Here is a 19,476-nt window from a genome sequence, read left to right as displayed (position 1 = left end):
ATTACCCCTGGTTCCCTCTAACAATTTAAACTTGGAAACAATATAAACATGACAAAACTTGTAAACCATTCTCCTCAACACCGAATAGCAAGGAATAGTACACAGGTCAGCAAGGAAGATGGCGATGAGGGTTGGAAAACAGGGTTAAGAGAATTAAGTCGAGTTTTGAAACTTCCTTCATGCCTTCTGGATTGTCTCAGCCAGCCTTGGAATAAATACCTGGAAAGAAATTGAAAACGATGGTTCTCGCAATTCCCTTCTGAACCACCTGCCTTACAGAGGGGTTTATCAGCCCTGCAGCACACACGTGGGTAAGATCATAAACACCACCCCAGGCTAGACTGTGCTGTGCCAGCATTTTCCATCATAACCAGCTTCAAGCCTGCTCTAAAAATGTTTATTCTATTGGACTCCACTGGCTACTTTTTTTACTGACCCCAAAGGTAAGTTAACTCAGGAACCCAGGAAAACAATGCAAGTAACAGATGCTAAAGGGAGAGCAACAATACTAGTGAAATGCTAAAGAAATCGTCTCTGAGACTATTTTATAAAGAACAGTGATGACCGTGGAAGATACTGATTTACCCATTTAATAGGTTTCCAAAACCCAAACCAAATAAAACACAACCACACCAAATCTAAATTACAACACTTTATTGCAGCATCGGCAAAGGTCAGATTTCTGAAGCTGGTGAAGATCGGGCAGCATTTCCATGTGAAATGTTACAACTTTACAAGTTTTGTTTCTTATTTAATTCTACATGCAGAAACTGAAACATTGTAAAAGAAAAAATGCAAAATAGCTAGAAAAAAAGATGTAATCAAGTTGTAGCATACAGATGTGCTCTTCAACTAAATTTACTATGCCTATTGGAAAGCAAACGAAAGACAACTATCCTAATAAATTAACAGATTGCCAGAAACAGACTAAGAATGCTCATTTCTACTTAGTGGGGGGAAAACAAAACAAAAGAAAAGAAAAACAAAAGCAAAATAAAAGCTCTACTGTTTCCATACTTTGTTTAGAGACAGAGGCTGTAAACCCATGAAGGTCAACAAAATCTCCGGATCCCCTTCTCGCTGTCCTTCGTCCATCTTCTGTGACATCTGCCTGGCACGCTGTCTGTTTTCAATGATACTTACAATGGGCTCAACTATCCCTGTTCTTAGGCTGGTGTCAGACTCCCCTAAGCCATCTGGGTACATGCTTTGTACACTAATCGTCTTCACATTTTCTTTTTACCCTAATAGGCAATGTTACATTACTGACTATGATGGATAAAACTGATTTTTCTCCCTCATCCCTTGTTCCTCTTGAAACAAATTCCTAAACAAAAGCCTTCCTGGTGGATTATCTGGTATCTGGATATCTTTCATCATTTTGTTGTCCTGCATGTAAGTTTTCACTAGAAGATTTTACTGCTTGCTCTATACTTTGCTACTATAGTCCTGGAGCCCCCAAATGTATCTTCTTCCAACTTGGGATGTTCAATTCAGAGACACTGTAACTCAAATCAAGTTTAAACTCAAGTTCATTTCCCCCATACCATTACCATTACAACCGTTTCTTCTTCGGCTCAGTCATCTCACTGACACTCTTCTTGGTGTAACTGCTCAGGAATCAAGTCAACCATCTCATTTCTTGACTGCATTCTCAAGAGAAGATGAACCCTCACGTGATTTCCATTACAAAAGGCCTTTTCTGCCTTATCTGGAAGCGTCGGCTTGTTCCGGTGTTGGCAGAGGCTGCTGTTTCTGCCTCATGGCCCCAGCCTGTCCCAGGTTTAGATTCGCAACTCTCTAGACCGACATGCTGAGATGTGTCCACTGCTCTCATTCAATTGCTGGAGGACTCCACTATCCACAACATCAGATACAGGACCTAATGAAATGACACGTGCTGCTGGATCAACGTCTCCTAGAGGCACAAACAGGGCAATGTTAAAGAACCAGGACTGAGGACGACCCTCCAGCAAGAAAAGGCCCCTAAAAAAGGCCCCAGCCACTATTCACTGACGTCCGCAGACAAGTCAGTGCTTTTTAAAGAGCACACAAACTCCTACTGGACTAAGACACAACAGGGGCCAGAGGGGCACTAAAAAGAGCAATTCTGATGCTGATCAGAAGGGGGTGGTCCCAGTAGCTCTCCTGTAACTACTTTCTAAGATGCTGAAAATTCATGGTTTGTGTCATGGTTGAACGGTGTACCCTCCAAATTCACATGTTGAAGTCTAACCGCAGTACCTCAGAATGTGACCTTATTTGAAGATAGGGTCACTGCAGGTGTTATTTGTTAAGACGAGGCCAGACTGGAGTAGGATGGGCCCCTGATCTAGTGTGACTGCGTCCTCGTAACAGGAGGAAACCCAGACACAGACACACACCCTGGGAGAACGCCACGTGAAGATGAAGGCACGGGTCAGATGGTGCTGTGGAAGCCAGGGGAGGCCAAAGATTGCTGGCAAAGCACCAGAAGCCAGGAGGGAGCCTGGAGCGGATTCTCCTCTCAGCCTCAGAAGGAACCAACCCGGCCCTGACCTTGGATTTCGGCCTCCAGAAATGTGAGGCAAACCGTTCTGTTGTTTAAGTCACAAAGTTTATCATGCTTTCTTTTGACAGCTCTAGCAAACTCATACAGGTTGTCTCTCACAAGGCAAGTTGCATTAGCAAGAAACTTTCAAAGAATAAAATGCAAATACGGAAAAGTCTATTTTCAGCTGGATACATCCGTAAGTCGTGCAGAACTGAACTGAATGGGAAAAGGTCAGTAAAAGAAGTATTCTCTGAGAGAAAGAAACAGTTTCTCCCCTGATGTCAAGACAAAGCAATGGTCTAAAACAGAATACTTTAGATAAACGCAATGAATGACAGGAAAAGCGTTCACAGTCTTTGATAAATAAGACACACTTATTATAACCCCTTGCTACTCAGAGTGTGGTCCACACTCCAGCAGCTTTGACATCACCTGGGAGCTTGTTAGAAACTAATCAGAACCAGCAGTTTAACAAGAGTCAGGATGGTTAAAATAGGTATTTTAAAGTTTGAGGAGCGCAGGTATAATCCACACAAATTTATAGCATATAAACTGTATTAATATTAACACTTGCCAAAGATGCTGAGTTTCACAGTTTATTCAACACTCACAGGGTAGAAGGCAACCCTGTCCTGCACTACAGAACACCTTGGTAATTGTGTTACTTAGAGTGCTACTGCCATTTTAACTCATTATAAGCAAATGTTTATTCCTTGTTAGAGCATTCCTGCCCAGGGAGAAGGACTGAAATTTTAACTTACAGCCCTATTTCAATCCTGATTAGAAAATATAAAAATCATTATAATTAATGTCTGGGAGCCTTATCAAAATCTACAGTTAATAAAAACTTAAAACTGCTTTAATAACAGTTTCCAAGTAAATTTCCCTTTATCTGACATATAATGTCAACAATTTAATAACTTTTTAAAAAAAGTACTAGCCAAGTTAACAGTCAAATTGAAAACAGTTTCTCAGACCTCACTCACAGAACCTCCCTCTGCCTCTTTCCACAGGACTTCAGCACGCAGACACCCGAGGACCACGGCTCTAGATGCACAGGTTCCTACTGAGTCTGGCCCAGCGTTAAAAATAGAAGAAAATAAAGAGGAGCCAAACTACCAAAAGACACCACCCCATCATCTAACATTCTTCCACATGACTACATTTCTTCACTTAAGTTTAAAAAATAGCAAAGAACATTTGGTACTTGAAAGGCTCAAAAACTCACTTTTACACATTTGCTTGTTCCTCTACAATGTTCATCCGAACCTGCATTTTAAAAGCACTGGCTTTGAGAAGACTATAAAACCATAAGACTTTACAGAGGGTCATTTTCAAGAGTGCTGGACAAGTTAGGATTTTTTTTTCCAAGTCATTATTTTAGGAAGAGATTTAAAATAGGTAAAGCAAGTAGCTCAAGAGTTGGGAGTCTCACAAAATCAGGAAAACAAAAGGGAATGACGGTGCTAGGGAGCATAACACAGGAAGAAAGTTTATTAAATGACTAAGCATAGATTCTTTTGAAGTCCCTCTGTCCATTCAACAAATATTTACTGGGCATCTACTATGTACCAGGCACCAAGACCTATGGAGGAGATAAAATGGAAAGCAAGATAAGGCTTCATGTCTGCCCTGAGTCTTCAATCTCCTGGCGGATGGAGACAAGCTAGCAGGTGACGAAGCACAACAAGGTCTCGGGAAACACAGTGAGCCAGGGCAGCAATGTCAGGCTCCCGAGTTTCAAGGGGAGACCTGACGGAGGAGCAGGAGTTATCCGGGGAAGAGTCCGAAAGGGTTCCAAACAGAGGGAGGCAAAAAAGGGCATAACTAGAAGAGCTAAAAGGCCAGCTGGGTGGAAGTAGGGGAAAAAACAGCAAGAGGTAAAGCCAGTAAGGGGAGTGCACCCCCATCACGCAGGGTCGTGTTAACCAAGTGAGGAGTTGGGACTTTATCCCACAAGCCACGAGGAGCCACTGAAGGGTTTAAGCACAAGAGCTCACTGCTAGTCAGATGGCAGGTTTGCACTTGAGAAAGAACACTGTGGGGAGAGCAGAGAGGATGCATTGGAAGGGGTTGAAATTGGAGACTGAGAAGTATATCTGGAGGCTGCAGGCAGTAATCCAGATGAGAGGTGACAGTAGCTTGATCTAGGATCTCCGTGGCGGAGGTGGAATAAACAGGGCCAGTGTGAGAAAGCCATTTACCAGTAGAATCAGAGTATTTGTTAATTAACTACACAGAGAGACTGATGGAGAGGGAAGAGTCAAAAACAAAACCTCCTTCTCTAGTTTGGACAACTGCGAGGGCAGAGCTTCCGTTCACTGGGCTAGAGAACAGAGGAGGGGAGAGGATAGGGAGGGGACACGCTGAAGTCGAAGTTCCCGGGAGACGTCTAGGTGGTTGTTCAGAAGACAGCAGGTGCACGGTCAGAAACCAGAGTGGAGGCTTGGGCTGGAGACCTGGCTGGTAACAGAGCCACGGGAGGGGACACCTCCTGCGAGAGCGCTCGGCGTAAGCGAGGAGGGCCAAGGACCAGCCTGAGGGGCACAGGTATTTCCAAGAGGAGGCAAGGCCACCCTGGAGTCAGGAGACAAGCAGAGGAGGCAGGGAGGGAAGAAAAAGACCAGAAAGGACAGCAGAGCCGCAGAGGTCATGGGAAGAGAGTGTGCCGACAGAAGAGGGGGGCCCACGTGCAGAGCGCTCCGAGACAGCCACCCAGATGGCTGAACGGAGCACTGAGGCGGTCAAGGTGTCAGGGAAGGGGCGGGGAGGCAGATGCACAGTGAGTGCGAGGTGAGAGACAGCCAGCGTGGCCAGTTCCAAGTCTGGCTGACTGCAGGGCTGGAGGGAGGGAAGGAAATCAGAAAGGTAACAAAGAACTTTGAAAAACGACCGAGTAACTGGTAGCAAACTAAGAAAGGCACATCTCTGTGTTCATATACACAACTATAGCAGCATGTTTAAGTTGATATATCTGCTTTCCCATATTTTTATTCCATACTCCTTGAGAAATGCTTGGTGCTTAGACTCTCCATCAATGATTTTTTAAATAAATACATGACTAGGGCAAAATTAGCTGTCAAGTACCTGGACCTGGTTTCTCAACTGGACTATAAGTCTGAGAGTAAAGTCTCTGTCTTCTACTTCTGAATTTTCCACAGTGCAGGACTGAACCCATGGAAGGTGCTGGATGAAATGTAAGCTAAGGGGAGCAAATCCTACTGCAAATAGTAATTATGTAGCAAATGTCATATTTATTGATTCTGTAAAGTCACCCAAACATTGAAAAATTAGGAAACGATGCTACAGTTACCATATCTAAACTGAGAAAGGATTAGGGATTAATAGAAACAATGCTGTTCAGAGATGTTAGGCTGCAATACGGCCGGTGAAGTTGATGAAAAATGTCAAGATAAGAAAGAGGGAGCAGATATTACCAAGAACACAATGGTATATATTTAAAGCTACTCTAAGAAAATGTAAAAGGAGAAAAGTAAAATTTCCATGGCCTCTTTCTTAACCTAGCCGGTTCCACATCTTAGCACAATAAAAGGTATTATTAAAGGACTTTAATGAAGGTCGGGTAATTTAAAATAACCTAGTATCTTATGCCTATTGTACATCATTTGTCACGTGGATTTCTAAAAAAAAACAATTACACTCAATAGCTGTTAAAAAACAGATCCCTAAACTGTCAATGACAAACCAATTTCCTAAATTGCAATTTGATTAGAGTTGTCTGAGCATATCGTTCAAAGAAAAATGTTACCGGGAACACAAATATACTCAGTGAGTAAAGACACAGGCTGGAACATCTGCGTTTTCTCCAATGCTACTACTCTCCTCAGTGGACCATTTCTCTATCCCAGCACCTCTTTTCTACACCTGCTCGCCTGTCTCCAACAACAAGGTGACAACATTTGAGGGCTGCTGTAGAGCCTCAGTCTAAACACTAATACCCCAAGGAAAACCAGTAAGAGCACAAAGCCTATGTCACTTTTGATAATAACCCAAACACAAGACAGAAAACAAAGTTGATAGGTACGGGTCTTTAGATCAGATCCCAGCAAAACTTTCAACAACTTTAAAAAAAAGATGAGTGAGGTCTTAGGCAATATCTAAGAAGATATTAGGCAATATCTTCTATATGAAATACCTTACAGAGTTTTAATTATTTCACATTAAGTAACTCAAGTTTAAGAAGAACTGGCATAGATCCCAGTAGGATATTTTATAATTTAAAAACAAACAAACAAAATACCTCAAAACAAACTCAATCTGCATGACTGAAAGTCTAGTAACAGGTTTTGAGTTTTTGTAAACATTATGATTACATAACACTGGCTTGAGAGATTCTAACAGAAAGCCTGTGACTTCTCTCAAACTAATCTATAACTAGTCCTCAAAAGAGAAAACTAAAAAATCCAAAGAAGTCCACTCAGAAAAAGTGAAAGCCAAGATTGGTGTGGCTGAAATTAAGATTAAAAAAAAAAAAAAAAAAAAAACTATTTCATAAATAGGTTTTCTTTACTCAAATATCTACAACTCAAAGACTTTTCTATTTTGCTAATCATTGGGCTTTGATCATTAGGTATAATCCAGAACTATCTAATTTGCTCACATGGACACCATGAAAAATAGCTAAGGCAGAAATAAGAGAGACCGTCCTACCTCCCACCAGTCTTAAAGATTAGATCTGCATTAGGCGCTCCCTTTGGATGTTGGTAACGAGGCCGCCGCTCCCGATTGGTGTTTGCTGGAGCCGGGCGCTGGGCAAGAGACTGCAGCATTTCTGGAATTAGGAGCAAACAGAAAAGGCATTTAACGTTGGTAAATGTACTCCCAAGAAGCAAATAAAACCCTATGGAGATGAAGTTTATTAGTACTGTCAGGTAGCTGACTAAAGAATAATAACCATTATATGGACTAAAATGATTAAGAAGTACAAGAAGAGCAATCAAGAGAGGAGACATGCTCTTGAGTATCATTTAACATCCAACGCTCCCTTTACAGTCAATGTGGCCACGACGTTAAGTGTCGTGAGGCAGTGAAACAGCGTAAGAAGCAGTTTAGTACAAAAGCTATGGGCATGGCGTTTGGAGCCAGATAATATTAGCTCAAATCCCAGCTCTGCCACATACTAGCTATGCGACTTTTGGTTCAGTTTCCCAAAATGTAAAATGGGAATAATAATAAGCACTTATCTCATAGAATTGTTGTGAGGATTAAGTGATTCAATAAAGTACATAAGTGTCCAGCCATAGTAAGCACTTACACTGAGTGTTACCTACCATTATTTATTATTAAGAACATTGGGTATCAACTGAATTGGAAGAGAAGATTCTAGAAGTGGGATTTAAAGATAGAAACCTGGGACTTCCCTGGCAGTCCAGTGGTTAAGACTCCACGCTTCCACTGTAGGAGGCACGGGTTCGATCCCTGGTCGGGGAACTAAGACCCCACATGCCACGAAGCGTGGTCAAAAAAAAAAAAAATTAACAAAAAAAAAGACAGAAAACCAACTATTTATTTATACAACAATCTCTTGCACAAAAAGCAGTCTGTGAGTATAGCACTATACAGATAGCCATGTTATGGCTCTAAAATCTGGATGCCAGGGGAATGACAAAAGGCTGACTTATGAAGTGTCAGTGGACTCTATATGTAAAGTTCCAGTTAATCCAAGTGTGCTGGGTATGTCTGCATAAAACCGGAATCCTAACTTGATGCCCGCAAATCTGAAGGAACAGAGGGTCCTCGAGACCAGGATTCTCAAGTAGACAAAAGAAATGACATTTGTTGAATAATAATTTGCTTACAGTTGACTGGCAGCATGAAGCAATTAAAACTTGGTATTATATCACTTGCAAACATAGCTCTAACAGTATAGAACCTAACTGAATTATGGGGGAAGCAAAATATGATGAAAATTACATTAGTGTTACTTTACAAAATAAGTGAGAGAAAAATAAAGACAGAATGGAATATAAAAAACAATCAACTTCTCAGGCTAAATATATACAAACATGACATGAAAAGGTGCAGAATAAAAACTTTGATGTTCTGTACTTTAAAAGCCCAAATTTCCACTTCCATCCTGAAAAAGATTTGATACCTTGATAATCTTCTTGTTCTTGCCGTTCATTGATATCTAGTGTGAGCTTTTTCATTCTCATCCTCTCTTCCTGTTCTGCCTGTTGCTGGTTCCAATGATTTGCAGCAAGTTGGGAAGACATGGGTACATTAAGGATCTTAAACTGAGAAAAAAAAATAATAAAGAAATCACAAATGGCTTGAGAAAATCAGAGAAAAAAAGATTTCAAATAAATTAGTAAGTAGAATTAAATGAGTTTAGAAAAATAATAATCTTTCCTTCCCTAATAAGTCAATAAAGACAGCATCATCTAAGAACGTAAACAGACAACAGTGTTACTCTACTGGAGACAAATCCATTAGGGCTGGATGGGAAGTGAAGCCATCAAGTTCAACCTCCAGGAAAAGCAGACGTTCCCTCTTTTTTGCACCCTGTTTGGGAGCACACATCTAAGCAACGGGATCATTTTCCACTGTACAGACCCTATTACATATGGCTAACTATCAGAAAGGGTTTTATACAGCAAGCTGTAATCTGCAGCCTTTTCATTTCTACCCTCTGGAATCAGTTCTGCCCTCCTGAACTATATACTCTAGTCCGCCTTCAGGCTTAACAGACCTTCATATTCCAAAGATAGCTGTGACACTGGAAAAGAGAAAGAGTTAAGCAACTGACTGATGAGATCTATTTCTCTATTATGGGGGAGAGTTCTTATCTACGGAATGGTTTGTTTTTAGCAGGATGTCCCTGTTTCAGGACTGTTAACAAGTATTAAACTATAATAAATATATTGTGCATTTGTTTAAAACAATCAAAAAGTTCTTTAAAACATTACATAATGGCTCTATTACATTAAAACTTTTGCTTTAATGATCAAAACATTTTATTTCAATTCATTATTCTAATTCACAGACATTTAAATATAGAAAGAAACTATCAACAGTATTATCCTTTCTTTTCAACTACTTACTTCATTGGTGCAAATTTTTCTTTTCCTACTGACTACAGAAGAAAGTTATTTCTGGGCACAAATCCGGTGCACAAAGAGATCTTTCATTTAAAAACTAAAGATTCCTATAAGGCTACACATTTCACATTTCTAAAAAAACCATTGCACCAGAAGGGCCAACGCCCAAAAGTCAAATAAAGAAATAAAAATCAGAACAAAATATACTTTCTTCTTCAGACCACAAAATAACAGTGATGTTTCTTCAAATAATGTTCCTAAAGTTGAACATTTTCCAAAATTCCAAATAATGTTTATGAGTTGAAAATTTACTTAATAACCAAGTACTCTGAACTCTCATTTCATGTTTGCTAACATTTTAAAAATAAAGTTCAATAAAAATGTTTCCTTAAACAAAATTTCACGTTTTAAGAAATAAGGACTCACTCCTCATTCTGAAGCTATATAGGTTACACACTATATAATCTATCCACTTTGAACCAAAAATATTTCTTCTAAAACACAGACATATGGTCCTATGTTGACCCATACAATTTAGAATTCAGGACAGCTGAAATGAATTTACTTTTCAAAGCTTCAAAGTTTCTGAAGGTAGGTTTTAATTTTATGCCTACACGTTCTGAAAAGATCAAATGGGGTGTGCAAATTCACAGGTATAGTGAATTTTCATGTGTGCCTCCGAAAAGGGAGGGATGAATGAAGAAAACTGATTATTTACTGTTGTGTAATTTGATCTTCACAGAAAGATATCCCTAAGGCTCCTTTTAAATAAGAAAAATCAAGGCTCAAGAAGTGTGCCAATGTAGTACAAATGTTCAGGAGCTGTACGGGAATAGGAACCAAGGCCTACTGAACTGACGTTGCCACGTACTGCCCTTCACAATTAAATAAAAAACCACCTTCCTTTTTGTGCCAAGAAATCTGGTGATGAGGGGAGAGCGAGGGAGTGGAAAGGGGAAGCTGAGAGCTTTTAAAGAAAAAGAAAATGAATCAGACCTACAATGTGATGACTGAAATAGAAAAGTCTACTCAGAGTACTAAGTCATCCCTAGAAAAGAAAAGAAAAGCAAAAACTCTGGGCTTTGAGAATCCTGGTAACCATGGTGAACTAGCAGTTCCAAGTGCTGAGAAGAGCAGTTTTACAAAGATCTCACTCCAACACCAAGTTTAGGGTCTTGATCAAAAACAAACCCTTATTTTTCTAGGGACTGGGTGGAGGATGAGGGAGAGGGGTAATGTGAGGGCTCATCTCTGGCCTGAGGGTGAGAAAGGGGGGGAACTTTCCTAAAAACTTGATAACCCTAGAACCTGCGACGGAGGAAAGTCCTATTGACTAGAAAGGAATTAGTAAGACAGTGTCTGAAAAAGATACAGCAGTGCTCGGAATCGAAATCAAAGTTAACTATTTAAACATGACTCATGATGGAAACCCTGTTCCCAGCCCTCCATTCTGTGATCTTAACTGGTATTCAGTTTTCATATCTCAAGATTTATTTGCACTACAGCAAAATAATGGTATACTGTACAACTTTGATCTGTTGAGTAACAAGATATTACCTGACCAAAGCAGAGATAAAAAATTAAGGTAGGCATCATCTCCTGGAGGCTGTGCTGGGAGGGAGGAAACAGAGCATCCCTGCCCTCACAGAGAACACCTCATTCCCGGTCTTCTCCGGTCACTCCCGCAGCGGCTGTCTCCCTCTCATAGCCTCCTCCTCACCCGGTCTCTTCTATCTTCTTATCTTGCTTTATTTTCCAACACAGCACTGTCTCCAACCTGACATTATTTCTTTATTGTTGCCTCTCAATACTAGAATGAAAGCTCCCAAGAAAGGAAGGACTTGGTTGACTCCTGCATTTCTGCACATGGAACAGTACCTGGTATGTGGCAAGTCAACAATAAGTATCTGTTAAATGACTATTTAAATGAATGGGGGAGCCAGGTACTGAACCTGTCTGTGATAAGCTGTGGTAGCCACTGTATTTCATAGACACTTCCATTAATTATAAGATGCACCATTATTTTACATACCACTAAAACAGAAAAAAATGCTGTCAATTATCCCAAGAGTCCACCAACTCTAAGAGGCGGCTTGATTTCAGAAATATTGAAGTGTGGAATTTTTTTTACAGAACTGGTAATATATGATGTATCCTGGAGTTGTATCTGAGAGCCAGGCTCTATTTTCTTCAGGGCACTTTTCACTATCTGCAAATATATTATGCTGTCTCTCTCCCTCAGCTGGGTTGTGCATTCATGGGGCCAGGGGCTGCATCTTGTTCATCACTGTAGCCTCACACTTAGGATGGTATTTGGCACACAGTAGACAATTAATATTTGATGAGTGAATGTATGAATCAAAGTGATAGCTTAGTAGTCAGGAAAATGATTTTGAGGGCCATCTGTGAGATAAGGGAAAGAAGGAAGAGGTAATTTAAGGAGAATGGAGGAGAAGGATCAGGGGTCAGAAAACAATGATTTTTGTTTTTTTCCCAAGAGAAATCTTGGCAAGTGAGCATTTTCTTGAGATTATCTACCCTCACTCTCCTTTCCTTTCCCACCCTGAGCTTACACATGAAACCCTTCTACTGAAAGTCAAGGTATTTATATCTTCTAACAAATACATATGATTTAAATTTTATTTTATTTATTTATCTGGCTGTGTCGGGTCTTCGTTGCGGCACACAGGATCTTCGGTGAGGCATGAGGGATCTTTCGTTGTGGCACACGGGCTTCTCTCTAGTCGTGGCATGTGGATTTTTTCTCTTCTCTAGTTGTGGCACACAGGCTCCAGGGCTCGTGGGCTCTGTAGTTGTGGCGTGCGGGCTCCAGAGCACATGGGCTCTGTAGTTTGCGGCACGCAGGCTCTCTAGTTGAGGCGCTCGGGCTTAGTTGCTCCGCAGCATGTGGGATCTTAGTTCCCTGACCAGGGGTTGAACCCGCGTCCCCTGCACTGCAAGGCAGATTCTTTACCTCTGGACCACCAGGGAAGTCCCTGATTTAAATTTTAAATGTCCTTTCCATTAAAAAATATCCATTCCATAGAAGTCAGATGTGTCATTTGTACACATAATAGATAAAATTATTTCTACCACTGAATATTTATTTATTTATTGGCTGTGTTGGGTCTTCGCTGTTGCACGCAGGCTTTCTCTAGTTGTGGCGAGCAGGGGCTACTCTTCGTTGCAGTGCGCGGGCTTCTCATTGAGGTGGCTTCTCTTGTTGCAGAGCATGGGCTCTAGGTATGTGGGCTTCAGTAGTTGCAGCACACAGGCTCAGTAGCTGTGGCTCGCGGGCTCTAGAGCGCAGGCTCAGTAGTTGTGGCACACGTGCTTAGTTGCTCCGCAGCATGTGGGATCTTCCTAGACCAGGGCTCGAACCCGTGTCCCCTGCATTGGCAGGCGGATTCTTAACCACTGGACCACCAGGGAAGTCCCTATCACTGAATACTTTAAATGTTTCCAGTCTTTCCCCTTGTAAGCAAAAGAGAATTTAGAACCTATAAAACAAAGTTACTGCTTACACTTGATAACTAACAACCAACTGTGAATACACGGCAGACAGATTCTTACCTGCTGTTTATTGCCTTTTCTGGTTAACATGACAAATGGCATCGTATCTGCAGACTCTGCCTCTCCCTCCCCACCACCGAGTGGGGGCCCTTTCCTCAGCTGGCTTTTGAGATGCAAGGGAATGGCAACATCAAGTTGGTGCACTTTAACAGATTCGCCACTTCGTTGCTTAAAGACAGAAATGAAAAAATGTAAATAGCCCAATACATTGCAAACAATTCCTTCAGTGCTATATTTCTTAGAGCCAAGTCGTCCTTCTGAAACCAGAGTCATCCCCCACCTCCAAACCCTTACACACGCCTTGGAAGAACCATATGATTTGGCTCCTATTGATGGCTCCAGCCTCTCCCAAGCTCAAACAAACAATGCTGTAGGTTCTCCTGTTTCCCTGTTCCTTGAGTGCACTTGTCCTCTCATTCACATTCACAGCACACATCTTCCTTTGTAGTTATCATAGGCCATAACTGCCTGCTTATCCATGAGATGTCCCACCTGACTGATGGGGTTCATCACTGAACCCTTTCCCTGGCATTCTATGGTGGTGCTTTACATACAGCAGGTGCCCAATTAATATTTAAGAGTGAATGGAATCTATTAATGTTCAGATTAACTTCCTGCTTATTAATATCAATTATTTTTTAGCATTCACACTGCATTTATCAACCAATTATTTAAACAAACCTTCACCAATGACTTACTACATGTTAGGCTTGGAGATACTAATATTAAAAAGACAGTCTCTACCCTCAAAGAGCTCATAAACTTGTTAAGTAAGAGAGAGAAATAAATTAATTACGATTCATCTGGGTTGTGTATAACGTGTGTTGGGGATGGAGTGACCACATAGGCCTAGCTGAGAGTGGGTGGGTGCTGAGATTTCACAAAAGGTTGAATGAAAATGGGACATTTGAGAACATTAAGACTTCACATGACTTCTTCCAAGCAGATGGTAAAAGAGCAGTTTGAGGGATATGGAGGGAATTTAGGCAGGGGAGGAATAGGTGCAAAAGCAAGGATGTGAAACAGCAGTTGCATTTAGGGAACTGCAAATAATTTTCTAAGTCTGATGAATGGAGCACGAATGAGAAAAGAGCGGAACATGACTCTTCAAAGCTAAGAAGGTAATGCGGAAAGGCCATGAAGGTGTTAAAACTGCTTAACGCTATTTAAATAGTCTTTTGATATAGGTGCCATATATGCAAGAGACTTGCAAATCAAGCAAAATGGTAATAAAGGTGTAAGGTTTTATTGTTTTGATTTCTAAGTTCCAATTTCTTAGAATTTGCTTAAAGTTCTCCCAGGTTCATAAGATTTATAAAGACTTTTTATCAATACTTAAAATTTGAAAGAATCATGTTAGATGAATCTTGATTTGTAAATTATCTTTCTTTCCTGATTACAAAATTAACATACTCTCTTCGTAAACTATTTCAATACAAAAATATATTACCGGGCTTCCCTGGTGGCGCAGTGGTTAAGAATCCGCCTGCCAGGCAGGGGAAAATGGATTCGAGCCCTGGTCTGGAAAGATCGCACATGCCGCAGAGCAACTAAGCCTGTGCACCACAACTATTGAGCCTGCGCTCTAGAGCCCGCAAGCCACAACTACTGAGCCCGCATGCCGAAACTACTGAAGCCCACGCGCCTCCAGCCAGTGTTCCACAACAAGAGAAGCCACCGCAATGAGACGCCCACGCACTGCAACGAAGAGTAGCCCCCACTCGCTGCAACTAAAGAAAGCTTGTGCACAGCAAAGAGCCAACGCAGCCAAAAATAAAATTAATTAATTTATATATATATATATATACACATATTACCAAGTGCGTCCATACCAATCCCTCCAGCTACCTCCCTCAGCCCGACTCCAAGATGCAACAACTATTAACAATGGGTCATGTCCTTCCAGACTTTTTTCTTGCATATATATACATATATAAACATATACTATATACACATGTAAACAGGAGCAACCATGATGCATATTATTCTATACTAAACATACATGTTTTTCTTCTTTTTGATTCAATATCTTGGGCATCTAGTTGAATATATACAGAGCTAATTATAGGGGTGTGTCTTATTTATTTTATTGGTCCTCTATTGATAGACAGTTTATACTTTTTTTCTATTACAATGTCACATCTTTGTGACATTATATTTAACTTCATGCACTTGAGAGATTATTATTAAGGGTACTTTTTTAGATCAAATGGCATGCCCATCTGACAGGTTTACCAAATTTTCTCTAAAAAACACTGGACTCATTTACACTTACCAAATATAGATGTTTGCCCACACTTAACCACAATAGATACTGTCACTTTTTAAATCTTAATATCTGATGATCTGATAAAAAGGCCCTTCTTAGTTTGCTTATCTTTTGATTGTCAGTGAGCTTTAGCACGATTTTACATATTCTTTCCAACAACAACAAAATGAGTCATTCATCTTTTCTCGTTAGTTTGTACGATCTCTTTGGTATAGTAGAGATACTGACTCGTGTTGTGTCGGCTATAGACTTTTCTCCCCCCTGGTTTGTTATTTCTTAAAGGTTTTTATGGCATTCTGTGCTGGAAAGTAATGTAACAAATGGTTGATAAGAGACTATACCACTCACTACCCTTTCACCTTAAGCAAGTTTTTTTGTCTTTCCAAGCCTATTTCTTTAAGTGAAACATGAGAATAAGAACAGCATCCAACAGCACTGTATGAAGAGTAAATGTAAAGTCTTAATGCAGTGCTCAACAGTTTTCACAATTATTAAGATTTTTTGAGAGATTTGCAATTAATTCTGGTGTGGAAATAAAACAGAAATCCAGCTTTATTTTTATTGACCATTTGTTGAATACACCATTTTCCCTCAACTGATCTGAAATGTTAACTTCATCATGATTAAACTGCCATGTTCTGAGGTCTATTCTGGACTCTCCTCTGTTTGATTAATCTATCTATTCCTGCAACAACCTACTACTGTATGTTTAAAGTGTTTTAATATCTTGTATCTCGACTCACTCTTCATTTTCTACAAGTCTCCTAGCTATTCTATTTGTTCTTACAGATGCTTTTAGAATAATTTTGTTAAGTTCACTCTGCATTCATGTCCCTGTTCTTCTCTCCCCCCGCCCCCACCCCATCCCCAAATGCCCCCCATGGGACAGAATTAGGACTGCATGAAATTTAAGGACCTGATTCATGAAGAGTCAATGTCTTCACGATACTGCATCTTCCTATGATTTTTAGCAAAAGGAAGACATCTGTACAACTGTTCGTTTGGGGTATTTGATAATGATTTAAAATCAGTGCCTAACAGAGGATGAAGTTTTCTCCAGTACATAAACACAAATGCAAAAATGTGAATTCAAAGTTTCCTCCTCTCTGATCACATCCTCCCATCCTTCCAGATCACTTCTTCAAGAGTGCTCAATAAGCAACGATCACTGGACCACATCAAAAGCTCCCATTCCTCTGACTTCCTCAGCTGTTCTACCTCATTTCTAAATGCTGGGTTCCTCAGGGCTCAACCCAGAACCTGCTCCTCTTCTGTCTCCACACTCTACATCTGGGTGAGTCAGTTATTGCCATGGCTTTAAATATGCTCTAACAACTGCTCCGTTTATGTTTCTCTTCTGATCTCCAGACATTTCCACTGACACCTCACAGGCTCCTCAAACTTAACAAGTGGAACTCGGGCTCACTCTCCCGTTCCCTGTCAGAGACCAGTCAGTGGCCCAAAAGCTAAAAGACTTGAGCGTCGTCTTTGACTCCTTGGGCCCCACACACTGCTATCTAATCAAGCACCAAATAAATCCAGTTCATTCTACCTCCTTAACAGCTTTCAAATCCAGACTTCTGTCCATGTGCTCTGCCACTCTCCTAGACAGATGACCATCATCTCTCACCTGGGTTACCACCACAGCCTTCTAACCACCCCCCTGGTTAGTCTCCCTGCTTTTAGTCCTATCCCAGTCTGAACCAGCTCCTTAAAGGACCAGGCCACTCCCAATTACCTGTTCTCATGCTGTGACCCACCCACAGACCGTGTTCTATTAATACTGGCCTTTTTAAAGTTTTTCAAACACAAGTTCTTTTCTGCTTCAGGACCTCTGACACACTGTTTTCACGTTACCCTAATTTTTCACCCAGATGACTCCTCTGTACCTGTCTTGTCTAAAAGTCATGCTCTCAGAGATGCCTTCTCTGATTATCTTATCTAAAGGAGGCCCTTCCTTTACTCTACCAAAGCATTCTTTTAGTTCCTTAGCACTTATAATTTGAAATTACATATTTGTGGTTAAATATCTACCTCCCCCAAAAAGTACATTCTCTGAGAGCAGGAACCAGCTCTGTTTTTATTTACTACTTTATACTAAGCCTGAACAGTGCTAGTCACACAGTAGGCCCAATAAATACTTGCTAGACAAATGAATGAATGAGTAAATCGCTACTGACTCATGTAAGATAGGAAAAACTTCTTTAAGGAGTTAACTGTTTATTACCTCGTCAAAGGGATTATAATGATTATGTTTTATTTGATGATGTGTGCTCCTAAATGACATGAATATAAGGTTTGTTTCATAAAGTAAGAGTTTTCTAGATGTATGAAGAAGCAAATTGGCCTGTACCGCTAATTTATACATTATCATAGCTTCTGACCTTATCAGCATCAGTGAAAGTAAGATCCAGTATTTCTTCTCTAAAGGATTATTCCATCGGCATCTACTCCATAACATCCTCTTTCTTAAAAATAACCCTCTTTTAACTCTGACCTTCTCTAGCTACATCCCCATTTCTCTTCCCTTTCTAGAAAACGTCTCAAGTCAGCTCTACCTGTATCCAGTATTTTCACTTCCTCCTTTTCCATTTCCCACTGAGCCCACACTCCATCGGGCTTTCACCTACCATTCCAACAAAAGCCCTCTTCTCAAGTCACCAAAGGTTAAAACAATGGCTATATATAGGACTGAAATAAACAGTCCATGGGATTTTCCCTCTAACTACAGAAAAACATAATTACCTAAATCACCAGGAAGATGGAGCTTTTTATAAAATCTAGTATCTTAATATCATGAATACATTAAACAATTAACATTTCTTTAAATATCAAATGACCAATTTCCTCTAGATATTTATATACAAGTTATTCAAATTACAAATCAAACTTAAGAATTTACTAAATTAAATTTCCCCAAATATTTATCTTCTGCAGTTTGACTCCTCAACAAACTGCAAGTGAGGGGTTTTAGAAATAGAGATATGACTTCAGAGAGAAAAGGTGGAGGGTGATACAATGAAGTCACTCTGTTCCAAGTCTTATTACATTTTTTCCATTCTATTTTCAAAGAAATGTGGCAAATCAGGATGTGGGATGCCAGAAGTATTGGCAGCTTCAAACTGTCTAACTTAGAAAAAGCTGCTGCAGAGGTAAATGTTTTAGGTAGGAAACACAATCAAATGTGCTGCAGTATTTTGTATCGAATATTTTGGATTAGAGCAACAGTTAATACCTGAAGATTTTCTAGCATCATTTTATCCAGAGCTTGAATGAAGTCTTCATCTTCTACACAAGGTACATGTTTGAGTCCACCTCCTTTAATCATTACCTCCTTATAAAAACAGAAGAGAAACAAGAATTCAGACCAGAAATTCTAACTGTAATATCTTGTATGGCAGAACCTTTTGTACTGATAACTTTTTCAACATAACTCAAGGAATGAGTGAGCAATATAACATTATTATATATTCAAAGAACTTTTTAATAAAGAAAAGTATTTAGATAGGAAAACAAATTAAAAACGAATTACCAAAGAAACATTATTTCAATTATCACAAAAACTAAAACTTCAGTGGCTAAAATTTAAATACTATGAAAATAATGCACAGTTTCAAAAAGCGAATTTTCAGCCATACGTACAGTATTTTCTTCATCAGTTTCATTCTCCTTATTTGAATCCGTGAGGTAATCTGTATTCTCTTCCTCTTCTTCCTCCCCTTCATCGTCATCATTATCAGAACCCTCCTGAAATTGTTTAACATTTGTAGAAGATTAAAACATTTTGAAAAACATTACTAATTTTACATGCCTTAAAATGATGTTAAAATTTCTGTATAATTGTTTATTATTCTCCGATTTCAGCCTTTTATGCAGTCTGGCTAGAATGGTAGGGCGAAGTCAGCTGGCAACATGTACTACATACCAGTAGCTGAAAACCCATTTCACATTTTCCACTGATCTAGTAATACAAAGATCCTTTGTAGAAACTCTTCCTTGAATTCCACAAGGAACGAGTTTCCTGAACCTTTTGTTATTTT

General features: G+C 40.0%; 1 protein-coding gene across 1 annotated transcript in view; it reads right to left on the bottom strand.

Moving 5' to 3' along the window:
- Nucleotides 1-652: 652 nt before the first annotated feature.
- Nucleotides 653-19,476, bottom strand: part of UPF2 (UPF2 regulator of nonsense mediated mRNA decay) — a 97,834-nt gene continuing 79,010 nt past the window's right edge. Inside the window, exons 17-22 of the mRNA XM_059912088.1 lie at nucleotides 19,079-19,183; nucleotides 18,672-18,770; nucleotides 13,168-13,335; nucleotides 8,649-8,790; nucleotides 7,205-7,325; nucleotides 653-1,918 (exon numbers count right to left, since the gene is read on the bottom strand). Coding sequence (XP_059768071.1) covers nucleotides 1,909-1,918; nucleotides 7,205-7,325; nucleotides 8,649-8,790; nucleotides 13,168-13,335; nucleotides 18,672-18,770; nucleotides 19,079-19,183 — 645 coding nt within the window. The 3' untranslated portion in view covers nucleotides 653-1,908. The remainder of the gene's footprint in view (nucleotides 1,919-7,204; nucleotides 7,326-8,648; nucleotides 8,791-13,167; nucleotides 13,336-18,671; nucleotides 18,771-19,078; nucleotides 19,184-19,476) is intronic.

The sequence above is a fragment of the Balaenoptera ricei genome, chromosome 2 (assembly GCF_028023285.1).
Source record: "Balaenoptera ricei isolate mBalRic1 chromosome 2, mBalRic1.hap2, whole genome shotgun sequence".
Classification (NCBI taxonomy): domain Eukaryota; kingdom Metazoa; phylum Chordata; class Mammalia; order Artiodactyla; family Balaenopteridae; genus Balaenoptera; species Balaenoptera ricei.
The sequence above is the reverse complement of the archived record's forward strand: the minus strand, read 5'-3'. Positions and strand labels throughout refer to the sequence as shown.